The sequence below is a fragment of the Pan troglodytes genome, chromosome 1 (genome assembly GCF_028858775.2).
Source record: "Pan troglodytes isolate AG18354 chromosome 1, NHGRI_mPanTro3-v2.0_pri, whole genome shotgun sequence".
NCBI lineage: Eukaryota > Metazoa > Chordata > Mammalia > Primates > Hominidae > Pan > Pan troglodytes.
This window is the reverse complement of record NC_072398.2, coordinates 12,879,168-12,893,174: the sequence shown is the minus strand read 5'-3', so window position 1 is coordinate 12,893,174 and position 14,007 is coordinate 12,879,168. Positions and strand designations below refer to the sequence as shown.

Sequence of the window (14,007 nt, the reverse complement as noted above, 5' to 3'; positions counted from 1 at the left end):
TTTGGCTAAAGAACATTGCTACACAAATGTTTCTGGACACATATTCTGGTGTAAAAACACATGCAAGAGTTTCTCCAGGTTGGGCCAGGCACAATGACTCACACCTGTAATCCTAGCACTTTGGGAGGCGGACACAGGAGAATTGAGTCCAGCCTAGGCAACATGGCAAAACCCTGTCTCTACAAAAGTACAAAAATTAGCCAGGTCTGGTGGTGAGCATCTGTAGTCCCAGCTACTCAAGAGGCTGAGATGGGAGGATCACCTGAACTCAGGGGGTCAAGGTTGTAGTGAGCCAAAATCACACCACTGCACTCCAGCTTGGGGAAAAGAGCGAGACCTTGTCTCAAAAGAAAAAAAAAAAAAAAGAGTTTCTCCAGATTATATGCTTAGGAATGGAACTGCTGAAAGTATATGTTCAGCTTTTTCAGGAAATGGCAAAATAATTTCCAAAACAGTTTTACCAATTTACCAGCCCCCCAACAATGAATGGGAGTTACTATTGAGCCATATCGTCTTTTTTTTTTTTTTTTTTTTTTTTGAGACAGAGTCTCACTCTGTCACCCAAGCAAGAGTGCAGGGTCACAGTCTTGGCTCACTGAAATCTCCGCTTCCTGGGTTCAAGTGATTCTCGTGCCTCAGCCTCCCGAGTAGCTGGGACTACAGGCACATGCCACCATGCCCAGCTAATTTTTGTATTTTCAGTAGAGACAGGGTTTCACCATGTTGGCCAGGCTGGTCTCAAACTCCTGGCCTCCAGTGATCTGCCTGCCTCAGCCTCCCAAAGTGCTGGGATTGCAGGTGTGAGCCACTGTGCCAGCCCATATCCTCATCAATATTTAATATTAATCTACGCTTTAATTTTTGCCAATCTAGTTAGCATGAAAGGTTAGCTTTTTTCTTATTTGCACTAAGAAGGTACAATGTTCATATGTTTTATGACACATTTATATTTCTTCTTGTGTAAAATGTCTATTTATATCTTTGATTCACTTTTCTGTTATTTTCTTCATACTCATCTGCAGAAATCAATACTGCTTCTTCCCTATTCTATTATATTCTTTTAGAACTTCAATTAGATGTATTAGACATTCTCACTCTATTCTCCAGGTATCTTAAGTTCTCTTTAATATTTATTATCCCATTGTCTCTTTAGATTTCATTCTGAATAATTTATTTGCATCTGTCTTCCATTCACTTATTCATTAATTCAGCCTACTTACTGAGGCCCAACATAAGATTTGCACTGCTTTAAGTGCTGGGGATATAAAATTAGAAGAAAAAAAAACAGACAAAAATCTCTGCCCTCAAGGAGTTTACATTCTCATAGGGAAAAGGGGGTGCAAAATGAATGAACAAAGTACAGAATGTCAGATGGTAATAAAGTGATATAGAAGAAAACTAAGGACTGGAAACAGATTGCAGAACTGGGGCTGCTAACCATTTAAAATAGGACAGTTACAGAAGGTGTCATGAAATTTTGGCAAGGAGCAAGACATGCAGGTATCTGGGGGGACAGCATTCCAGGCATTGGGAGTGAGTGCAAAGATCCTAATGCAGTAAGCTTGCCCTGTGTTTTTGAGGAATAAGGAGGACTATGCAATAGGCAAGAAGGAGAATTAGACCACTATAAGATTTTAGCTTTTACTGGATCTGAGTTATTTTCTCACACCAACCAATTCTCCAACTGAGACCAACTGGGTGGTGTCCAACAATTCAATTCTGACACTATCCACCATCAGTGCAGACCTACAAATTAAGGGCTGAGTCCCACAAGATGGCCCCGCTCCTGACACAAATCTCAGGTCCTGAGCCACTTGTTCTTCTGACTGGCTATCAATTGTGGGTTCGTAGCACTTCCACTGCAGGTTTGATAATTTGCCAGAATGGCTCACAGAACTCAGAAAGACACTTTACTTACAGTTACCAATTATAAAGGATACAACTCAGTAACAACTAAATGGAAGAGATGCATTGGGCAAGCTACTAAGGCAGAGGGATGTGCAGAGCCTCCGTGCCCTCTCTCAACATGCCACCCTCCCAATAAGTCAATGTATTCCCCAACCCAGAAGCTCATCAAATCTAGTTGTTCAAGAGTTCTTACAGAGCTAAATCTCCAGCACCCACCTCTCCCCTTCCTGCAGATTGGTGGGGCCAAAAGTTTCAACTTTCTAATCACTTGGGTCTTTGTGGTGACCAGCCCCCAATCCTGAGGCTATGTAGGGTCCCCGTCTTAAGTCATTTCATTACTATAAACACAAGTGTGATTGAAAGGGGCTCATTACGAGTAACAAAAGGCACTCCTATGACTCAAATTCCAAGGGTTTTAAAGGGCTCTATGTCAGCAATCAGAAATAAAGACCAAATATATTTTTGGATGACACCATGTGACACAGGAAGCCAATGGGGAGTTTTAAGCAAAGGGTGAGAGGAATTTGGTGAGGATAGAAGGTTTCTCTTTTATATTTGTATGGTCAGGGACATTTAAGACAAGAGATGTCAGATAAAGTGACACTTTAGCAGAAATCTAACAGAGTGAATCATATGAATACACGAGAAAAGTGTGTGCTAGGTAGAAGAAACAGCACGAAGGCTTTCAGGCAAGAATGTATCTGCCATGTTTAAGAATAACAGGCAGGCCAATTTGGCTGGAGCTTATGTATAAGGGGGGAAGACTGTGGAAAAAGCAGATTTGGGGGAAAAGATCAGAAATGTGGTTTCTATATCAAGTTTGCGATATCTATTAATCCTCCAAGTGGAGATGTCCAAAAAGAAGTTGGATACATAGATCTAAAGCTGAGAATCCTAGTCTTGGAGACTAACACGGAGAGTCCACTGTACATTTGGTATTTAAAGCTAAGAGACCAGAAGAGATGACTAAGATAAAGAGAAGAAAGAGTACAAGATTTGAACCCTGAGGTTCAAATGATTAGCGGTCAAGGGCAGGGGAGGAACAAAGAAAGAATGCTAAGACAGACTGGTCCACTAGACAGGAAGACAATCAGAAAAGTTTAGTATCCAGGATGTCAGAATAAAAATTATTTTAAGGAGAGTGAGTGATGAGTTGTGAAAAAATGCCGCCAACAGGTAAAGCTGAGGTTTAAGAACAAACCATTGGCCTTAGCAACAAGGAGGACATTGGTGACCTTGCCAAGAGCAGTTTCAGAGGTGCGGTAGGAGCAAAAGTCTGATTAGAATGGGTTGAAAAATAGAAGAACCAGCAAAGGAAGAATAAATTAAATCTAACTCTTGAATTTTCTAGAGGGAACAGAAAAAATAGGCAAAGGCAGAAGGAATATGTGGATCAAAAGATAACTTTAAAACAGTAGAATTAGCAGCATGTTTTATGATGTATAGTCTGGCTTTATCTCTTCACTCAAATCTCATGTCAAATTATAATCCCCAGTGTTGGGGAGGGGCCTGGTGGGAGGTGTTTGAATCATGGGGGCAGACTTCTCCCTTGCTGTTCTCCTGATCGTGAGTTCTCATGAGATCTGGTTGTTTAAAAGTGTGCAGCACTTCCCTGATTGTAAGTTTCCTGAGGCCTCGCCAGCCATGCTTCCTGTACAGCTGTGAGTCAATTAAATCTCTTTTCTTTAAAAATTACCCAGTCTCAGGCAGTTCTTTACAGCAATACAAGAATGGACTAAGCCAGGCACAGTGGCTCACGCCTGTAATCCCAGCACTTTGGGAGGCCAAGGCAGGCAGATCACTTGAGGTCAGGAATTTGAGACCAGCCTGGCCAACATGGCAAAACCCCATCTCTACTAAAAATACAAAAATTAGCTGGGCGTTGTGGCAGGAGCTTGTAATCCCAGCTACTTGGGAGGCTGAGGCATAAGAATTGCTTGAGCCTGGGAGACAGAGGTTGCAGTGAACTGAGATCGAGCCACTGCTCTCCAGCCTGGGTGACAGAGCGAGACTCTACTCCAGGAAAAAAAAAAAAAAAAAAAAAAAAAAGAATGGACTAATACATGATGACAGTAAAATTCCATTTGGGAAGGAAAAACTGATGATCCAGGAAAAAAAGAGAAGATTACTGGCGCCATGTCCGTGAGCGGCATACAAGGAATGAGACCTAACATACAAGTGAAGGGGCTGCCTTTGATAAAAGCACACAGTTCATCAATGGTAACCAATAGGAAGTCAAAATATGTGGGTACAGAGACTAGTAAATGGATAGATGTGGGTTACTCTATGGAATTTCTCTTCTGATTGCTCCAATTTTAGTAAGGTATGAACTGAGAGTAAGGATAGATGAAAAGGTGATGGAGGATTAAGGAGAAAGAAAAAAGACAAGAAATGGTTGTCTAATTCAATAATCATTTCTTCAGCTGGATATGATCAGCTATTTAATCCATCCATCGAGTTTTAAATTTCAGTTCTAGAACTTCTAATTCATTATTATTAAAATCTTTTTGGCCACTCTTTAAAATCTTTTTTCCCTTTTATACTTCAAGTTTCTTTTTATTTGAACACATTAAACATAGTGATATTAAATTATCTATCTGATAATTTCAGAACCTAAGGTCATTATGTGTTTGTTTCTGTTGTCTGTGTCTAATATCCGATTCATGGTGCCCTGTTTCCTTGGGTGTTTTGTGATATTTTACTGCTAGCTGTTTATTCTCCTTGGCACTTTATCTTCAATAATTTTTCAAGGTTTGAGTTGAAAATAAATTCCTCCAGAGGTGATGGATATTTGCTTTTATTGGAAACCCAGGGCACACAAATTTGGGACTGCTATGAATTTTCCCAGAATAAATATTTGGCTTGCGAACCTGTGTGAGGACTGTCTCATGGTTACAAATTCTCAAAGTTTCTTCCCTGCTTCTCCCAGCAAGTTTCTTTTATTCCCCTTACTTAGAACGGGTTTCATTTCTCGTTTACCCTTATACTGAGGATGTAATTGTTTGAAGTCCAGGCTCCAAACAGCTACATCCTCAATATAAGGGTATACGAGAAATGAATTATGGTGGAGCCTCCTATTAGTTTCCTCTCACTGGGCAGCCACGGGGTTATTTCTTGCCCACTCCACTCCATGCAACTGTTAAAGTAGCTCAAGATCTTTAGGGTTTAGGAGAAGCCCTCAGAGTAACAGACTGGTATAGCACTGTTTGAGTTCTAAGTTTCTGGCTTTTCATATATTGAGGGGCTCTGTGTATTACTCAATTTTATGCCACCTCAGAAATGCATTTAGAAAAACTTATACATATCTAATTGAAATTACTTTTTAAAGGAAGATTGTCATATCACTTGTATGCACTATGCCTTTAGTTTCCAGTGCTTTACCAAAGTATATTTACATTTCATTTATACGATAATGGGGCATGAGATATACAAACACATATCATTTTGTGTGTTCAAAAATATTTTTCTGCTTTTATTTTGGAAGGAGAAAACATTTAAAATATGTATCTCCTTAAATGACTTTGATTTCTTGTGAATAGAGGTAGTTTTCAAAAATTCTAATTCTTCCCTTTATCAGTTTTCTACCAATTTATTATATGGATGAAGTCAAAGAACTGGCTGAATTCCTATTTTGATTTTCCTATTTTCCTTCTCCTTTTCTATACTAGAGAGGACTGAAAATACCAACATACTGTATAGACCAGAAAGGGTTCCACATTAGGGCTCCACTGTAAAGTCACTCATTCAATTAAGACATTTAAGTTCTTTGAACTTCAATTACTTCAATGGTCCCACTTCGGAGAGATGTATCAAATAAAATGGGATAATGTACGTGTAACCATGTTATAGATTAAAGTACTATCTAAAAGATGATCAGGCCAGGCACAGTGGCTCACGCCTGTAATCCCAGCACTTTGGGAGGCCAAGGCGGGTGGATTACCTATGGTCAGGAGTTCGAGACCAGCCTGGCCAACATGGTGAAACCCCATCTCTACTAAAAAATACAAAATCAGCCATGTGTGGTGGCACACACCTATAGTCCCAGTTACTCGGGAGGCTGAGACAGAAGAATCACTTGAACCCAGGAGGTGGAGGCTGCAGTGAGCCAAGATGGCGCCACCGCACTCCAGTCTGGGTGACACAGAGCGAGACTCCGTCTCAAAAAAAAAAAAAAAAAAAACAGCACAGTAGAAAGTACTGCTGGCGGCCTGGGTGTGGTGGCTTACGCCTGTAATCCCAGCACTTTGGGAGGCCGAGGCAGGCGGATCACCTTAGGTCAGGAGTTCAAGACCAGCCCTGCCAACATGGCAAAACCCTGTCTACTGGAAAAAAAAAAAAAAAAAACATAAAAATTAGCCAGGCACGGTGACAAGCACCTGTAATCCCAGCTATTTGGGAAGCTGAGGCAGAGAGAATTGCTTGAACCCGTGGGGCAGAGGTTGCAGTGAGCCAACACATGCCATTGCACTCCAGCCTGGCCAACAGAGTGAGACACTATCTCAAAAAAAAAAAAAAAGAAAGAAAGTACTGCTGGCAACAAAAACCAAATATATTCACTTGGAAGACTGTTTGGCACAATGCTACTTCAAATATTCACAAATCTTTAACTGTTGAACTATATTTATATTCATTTGGATATAATGAAATTAAAAGTGCAGGGGCAGGCCAGGCACAGTGGCTCACACCTGTAATCCCAGCACCTGGGAAGCCAAAGTAAGAGGCTCGCTGGAGGCCAGGAGTTGAAGATCAGCCTAATAACATAGTCCCCATCTCTACACAAGGATTTTTAAAATACAGGCGAAATTATAAAACATTAATTACACATAATTAGTGGCAAATGAAAAAAATTTAAAATGAAGCTTCTAGACAGATAAGCATAAATTAATATGTGCCATATAAAAAGAGAAAATGGGAACTCTCATTTCAGAAAAATATCGAATTGTAAATTTCACTCAGAAACACTCAACTAGTGACTAGAAAATAATTTTGCCAAAGACAATTTGGAAAATTTACTTTAGTAAGTCTGCCCAGATTACCACTATCTATTCTATCTCAGTGTTTTCCAAGTGAGGTCCAAGAGGTAGTCAAAAGATAACTTTGCTACAGTTATACTGTACTTGCAATGTTTGTTTAAAATGCTGATATCTGGGCCACATTCCAGATCCAATCAATACATCTGGAGGTAGGGCCAGAGAATCTGCATTTTAACATGTTCCCCAATACCAAAAATTTGCCCCTTTTATTTTTATGGTTCAAACACAGACACAAACGGACTATTCAGGCACTCTGGGATTTAGTGCAGGGCACCATAAAACCATGAAATAAAGTGACTGAATTCAGAAAAACATGTTTTCACGGTTACACTCAGAGTCACCTTCAATTTTTCTTAGATGAGCACTAATTGCTTCAAATGACATCTCCCCTCATCATCAGGCCACCTGAGACCTTCGTTTTATTTTTTTTGGCCCTCAGCAGTGCTGCCTCCTTGCAGCAGGTGCAGACAACAGGCAGCAGCACCTGGCAATCAATTCAAATTCTACTGAATAGAAGCAAACACCTCTCTGAAGGCGAAAGGATCTGGTCAGCTAAGCCTCAGATTTCTAGCACACTGAGAACACTTGTAATCATCGCTTCACATCAACAACCAGCCAGCACCTCACGACTGCCAGAGCCAGAGCCTCCATCCACGAGCCACAACGCCAGACTCAGACCCCCCCAGTCTCGTATTGGGACTTACCTGGCGATGCCACTTGGCAGACTCAGCTCAGCTGGGTAAAAATAAAGCAATCTTGAGCAAGGGAAGGTGCTCGAGGAAGAGTAAAAGCCCAGAAAGCTCTAGTCCGACAGTTCGAGTGAAGTCTTGCCCCCTCCCAATCCCCTGCGCCTGGCGGGGCCTCGGGGGTCTGCGGAGTGCCCCCAACTCTCAGTCTCCCTCCCTAACTCCTGAAGAGAAGGACGTCACCGTTTCTCTGGGCGCTCGCTCCCTTCGCAAGACAGCCGAGGTGGTTCATGCCCGTCCCATCTCCCGCCACACTCCCAGCCGCTTAAAACATCCGAGAGGAAAAAACGAAAACAGCTCAGGGGGACCGTCACCATCTTCCTCTTTTGACTGCCATTACCCGGCGTGTCGCCGTCCCCCCACCCTGCGGGCGGTTCGCAGATGTTTCCCGCACTGGACGGTCAGGTCTCTGCTCCCCGGGTTTTCTGCTCGCCAGAAATCACCTCTTTTCTGGCCCGGCCCTGCCCGGCCCTCCCCGCGTCACGGCCGCGGCCCGTGTGTAGCGGCCGCGGGTGTTCGGCCGGGGGTTCCCGGCCCGCTATCACTCGGGCTTACCTGCGCCTCGACGACGCTCCGCAGGAAGCTCAGGGTGACCAGCAGCTGCACCGCGGCCGCTACCCCCTGCCCAGCGCCTGCCCGGCGGACCCCTTGGCTCATGCTGACCTCTCCCCACACCGCGGCCAGCCGGACCCCTCGGGGCCGGGGAACGACGGGCGGCCCAGGCGACGACCCAAGGGGACGGTTCCCAGCGGCCGAGCGACTCCAGGGTCAGAGGTCTGCACTCCGGTCCGGAGGCAGGCGACTCTTTCCCCAACACCCGGCAGCTGCGAGTGAGGCAGGAAAGGTGAGCGCCCCCACTTCATCCCCCAGGCGGCCCCGCCCCCGGCTCGCTTGGCTCCTCGGCCACGCCCCCCTCAAGCGAGGGGCCTTGTGGGAGTTGTGGTCCTGGGCGGTCGCCTAGGCGCCGCGGCAGGAAGGCGGAGCCGCTGAACGAGAGGACTCGGGAACTACAACTGCGAAGGCCGCCCCGCCTCCCCGAGGCCTCGGGCTCCACGGCGGCCAATGAGGCGGGACCACGCGGGCCTCCAAAACACCGGGAGGTGCGGGCGGGGGAAGCGGGGCGACCTCTTCTTCGGGAAACCAGGCTGAGGACCTCTCTGCGTCGGTCCCTGCTGTCGCTCCTGGAGTCCTCCCAGACGCCAGGCTCTAGGATTCACCCAGTACGCGGGCGAGTTAGGAACGGACGGTGCGGGATCTTTGACTTTCGGTCTGAAGCGTATTCTTTGTCTCATTCATTTTTCTGTAGCCTCACATCTGCTGTGGGTGCCTATGTAAGCTACCTGTGACTTGTAGAGGTGGCTTCGGCTCTTTTTTAATTTCATGCACCCTACATGTGGATGTCATCTCCTGCCCCGCCCCAGCCCGACTCCTAGGTTGACACGTGCGAGTATAACGCATGCTAAAGAATGAAGACAAACCCAAAGGCTTATGATGAAATATGGGGATGGGGTAAAACAAAAAAAACTTAGAGTGACATAGATTGGGCGCAGATCCCAACTCTAAAACATTCTAGCTAGTTATTGGGCCTTAATTCCCACCTCATATCTTGTTCTAGGGCTACATAAGATTAGATACAGAAAGAGCTGAGTATAGTGCCTAGCACCTAGGAAGCACTCAATAAATGGTAACTGCTATTAGTTTTATTAATGTCTTTGATTTCTACAAAACGAGTAATACATCTCCCTTGTGTTTATGTAGCATGTATTAGTTTTTCATTGATGCTGTAAGAAACTATCACACATTTAGTTGCATACAACAAAAGAAATTTATTACCTTATAGTACTGGAGATCAGGAGTCCAAAATGGACCTGTAGGGCTGTGTTCCTTTTGGAGGCTCTCAGGGACAATGTGTTTCCTTACCTTTTCCAGCTTCCAGAGGCCACCTGCATTCCTTACCTCATGCTTTCACATCTCCTTCACTCTCTCTGCTTCCCTCGTCACATGCCTTCTCTTGTGACCCTAACTCTTCTGTCTCTCTTGTATAAGGACCCTTGTGATTACATTGGTTACAGACCATCCTATCTCAAAATCCTCAACTTGATCACATCTGCACAGTCCCTTTTGCCATATAGGATAACATATTCACAGGTTCCAGAGATTAGGATGAGGATTTATAAATAGAGGGTCATTAATCAGCCTACCACACAGTGGTTTATACCTTTCAGAACCAGCAGAGCATTAAACCAAATGCAGGGTCCTGGGGTGGCTGACTGCATAGGTCACATGCCCATGAAGCCAGTCCTGCCTGTCCTTTTCCCCTCCAGCAACTCTTTCCCTTCTGCCTCCAAGCTGTCCAGATCTTCCCTAGCTTAAAAGCAAAAAAAAAATTGGCTGGGTGTGGTGGCTCACACCTGTAATCCCAGCACTTTGGGAGGCTGAGACGAGCAGATCACCTGAGGTCGGGAGTTCGAGACCAGCCTGACCAACGTGGAGAAACCCTGTCTCTACTAAAAATACAAAATTAGCCAGGCAAGGTAGCACATGCCTGTACTCTCAGCTACTTGGGAGGCTGAGACAGGAGAATCGCTTGAACTCAGGAGGCGGAGGTTGCGGTGAGCTGAGATCACGCCATTGCACTCCAGCCTGGGCAACAAGAGCGAAACTCTGTCTCAAAAAAAAAAATTGTTGCTTGATTTTTCCAGCTACTTTTCCATGTCTCCTTTTCTCTTCCAAACCTATACTTTCTATCTATCTGCTCACTGCCTTCTTCCCTTCATATAAATGTGCTTTTGATAAGAGAAACTTTTTATGAAGTTTGGTAGACTTTTTAAAAGATTCCTTGTCTGTGCTGTATTTGAGGTTGTCAATAACGCATACTTCCTGGAATTTTGTTATGCAAAACTTCTTTTTTTAAATTGTGGGTTATACATTTTCCTATTATAAAATCTCAGGTTCTTTAAGGACTCTCTCTAGTGCCTGGATATCAAAGGCAGAATTCATGGCTTTCCAGAGGCTTGAAATATTTGTTATTAAAGAACAAAGGAAGAAAGTGGGTTCGGGGGTGGAGTAAAAAAAAGAAAGAGAGAGAGACAAAGTGGACAGGGAACTTTAATGCAGACAGGGGTCAGATAGCTTTTGTCCTCTTAGTTACCTAATCCAGAAAGTCACAGCAATAAACCTCCCCGTTTGCTTTTGTTTTCAGCTCAGAAGCCTTACACATAACTTCTAGGGACAAATGAGATTTTTCTTGGTGAGTGAAATTGGAAATAGCAGGTGTTTGTCATGAGATAGGGGCATACCAAGACTCACTTAGAGTGGTGTCTGTCGTGATCTGTTTTAGTGTTCATTGTTAAGAGTGGTATGACGGGGTTGTTCCCTTGTGAACAGGCAGCCCTCCTCTTTGTTCTCTCATTCTGACTGATTCACCTCTGCTTTCCCTAAAATCAGCTACACTGAAACCAGCATTGTGAGAGGCCCTGGGGATGTGCTATCACCCATGCTTCCTGCAGATGATGTTCAGTTAGAACCTTCCCATTCCTAAGGCTGTGGTTAGAAGTTGAAACAGGAAGAAAGTGCATACACTAAACCCCTTTGATTGCACACCACAAAAATCAGCTCTAGCTCTACTTTTTTTTGAAATAGCAAATGAAAAAAATGTCAAATTGCTTACAGTACTGAGGCAGATTTCACCACACACCTTTAGAAAGGTAAGTCCATCAGGACAGAATTCAGGGACTCTAAATTAGAGTACAACTCATGATTGAACAGTCTCTTCTAGGGCATTGCCATTATACTTATCAATTCCCATCGCTTTTAGTCTTCTGTCCCTCCTATCAAAATTCACATTCTTTCTGGAGGTTAGCTTGCAGGTAGAATGTGAGCACCTTGATTCACAGTCCTACAGACCACAAGAAATGAGCCAGAGGTAGTTGCACAAACTACTACTTTCTTTTTCTTTTCTTTTTTCTTTTTTTTTTTTGAAACGGAGTCTCACTCTGTCACCCAGGCTGGAGTGCAGTGGTGCCATCTCACTGCAACTTCCACCTCCCAGATTCAAGCGATTCTCATGCCTCAGCCTCCAGGGTAGCTGGGATTACAGAAGTGTGTCACCACACCTGGCTAATTTTTGTATTTTTAGAAGAGATGGGGTTTCACCATGTTGGCCAGGCTGGCCTCAAACAACTTTCTATTTTTAATAGGGGGAAAGGGATGCTGGTCAGACAAAGGCAACAGATGTCTCCTTCAGGATGCTGAGTTTTTATTGAGTACTCCATTCGAATTCACTTCCTTTACCTCAGCTTGTATTCACACATTCATTAAATTATCACAGATGTCTTTCCACGCCCCCCCCCAAGTGGATATATTTTTATTCAGCCATTTAGTTTACAACATGAGGTAAAAGGAAAAAGTTCTCCTTGACCAGTATTTTACACAGTTGTAGTGTAAAACATTTTGGACTTCAGGGATTTATAAGGGATTACATTTCTGAAAAGTTGGGATCAGGTTAAACAAGTTTTTTTTTTTTTTTTTGTCTCGAGACGGAGTCTTGCTCTGTCACCCAGGCTGGAGTGCAATGGCGCAATCTTGGCTAACTGCAACCTCCGCCTCCTGGGTTCAAGCGATTCTCCCATCTCAGCCTCCCGAGTAGCTGGGATTATAGGCACGCACCACCATGCCCAGCTAATTTGTTGTATTTTTAGTAGAGATGGGGTTTCACCATGCTGGCGAGGCTGGCATCAAACTCCTGACTTCGTGATCCGCCCATCTCAAACAAGTTTTAACTCTGAATTTTCCAGGTGACTCTTCCCTTCCAATAGTAACAAACTCTAGTTAGTTACGTAAGTTTCTTTAAGGCCAAGTTTTATCACTGTTGCTGATATCCTTAGAGCTGAAGCACTGCTATTTCAATCAGCATCCACTAATTCCACTTCAGAAACGAACTTTGTATTTAGTGGAATTTTGGCATCAGGCTGCCCTTTCTTTCCATAAGCCCATTCTGCTTCACTCTTCAATCGAGGCTTTTCTCCTTTACCCAGTCAACTGTGCTTCATCCCATCCTGTGATAACTTTGCCTACTCTGACCTTAAAACTTAAAGGCTTGGTATTGGTATTTTTCTTTTTTGAACTTGTTTGAATATTAGTATCAAAAACAGTCCCATCCTGTAGTGTTCCTGTATACCAGCCTTGAACAACATCTCCCCATCTCCCAAAAAGGAGAGATGTTATTCACTGCTGTTCATCTCCTTTTTTTGGGCGGGGGGGAGATGGAGTTTCGCTCTTGTTGCCCAGGCTGGAGTGTAGTGGCGTAATCTCAGCTCACCGCAACCTCCACCTCCCGAGTTCAAGCGATTCTCCTGCCTCAGCCTCCCGAGTAGCTGGGATTAACAGGCATGTGCTACCTTGCCTGGCAAATTTTGTATTTTTAGTAGAGACAGGGTTTCTCTATGTGGGTCAGGCTGGTCTTGAACTCCTGACCTCAGGTGATCCGCCCGCCTCGGCCTCCCAAAGTGCTGGGATTACAAGCATAAGCAAATGCGCCTGGCCTTATCTCACGTTTTTAGAACAGATTTTGCATATTTTGGTGGACCCTCAGCCAGAGTCTCTCCAGACTTTGGGTTTATTTGGGTTTATCTTCATTAAGCTTCACATTTTTCACTTGCAAACACTTCCAGTATTGATACCCTTGAAACACTCAGTTTCAAAAAGATGGTTATAGGCTATAACCAAATGGTCCTTGTTAGCTGTCTTGCCCGCATTTTTAATGTTTCCTAATAATTTATGTTCTGCAAGAAACGAATCTGAATTGTGGTCCTGCAGAAACTTGATAAAGTCCCTCTTGGGCAGGTGCTTACTGCGCAGCTGCTCCAGGGTTCATGCCTGCAGTGGAACGGCCACTGCCATCTTCCCCCACTGCCTGTGCCTCACTGAGCCAGCCGGCCGCAGTTCCCACAGATGTCTTGATTGTGATACACCAAAAAGCATGCGTCAGGACACTGGCTGACCAGAAACGGCAACAGTATGCCTATTGTAGCTTATGTAATTTATGATTTACTATCACCACCGAGGTTAGATGAACCTAATTACCTGGAAGTGACTTACACGAAAACTGACCACACTTTTTGAATGGAAGAATTTATGAGCCTCTTATATTTCCTAATCTGAGATGGATCAGGGCTAGCTATATCAATCAGCACAATTCCCTCATTGTAAGCAATGATAATATATAATTGACTTGGCCAAGATCAATTATGACAGTGGGTCGCAGGGGTGTCCGAGACAGAGAATACAGTCATGGGCTCTTAGTTTTTGTTTCTGGTTAA

At 44.0% G+C, this 14,007-nt stretch overlaps 1 protein-coding gene and 1 pseudogene across 3 annotated transcripts in view; both read right to left on the bottom strand.

The window, feature by feature from the left end:
- The window catches only part of ERO1B (endoplasmic reticulum oxidoreductase 1 beta), a 66,905-nt gene extending 58,226 nt beyond the window's left edge, over positions 1 to 8,679 (bottom strand). For 2 of the 3 annotated variants that reach the window (XM_054666313.2, XM_016927789.4), the window contains exon 1: positions 8,243 to 8,592. In XM_054666313.2, the coding sequence (XP_054522288.1) occupies positions 8,243 to 8,344 (102 nt within the window). In that variant the 5' untranslated portion in view covers positions 8,345 to 8,592. 3 annotated transcript variants of the gene reach the window in all.
- Positions 8,680 to 11,269: 2,590 nt separating this feature from the next.
- On the bottom strand, positions 11,270 to 13,588 carry LOC100615363 (peptidyl-prolyl cis-trans isomerase FKBP3-like; annotated as a pseudogene).
- Positions 13,589 to 14,007: the final 419 nt, after the last annotated feature.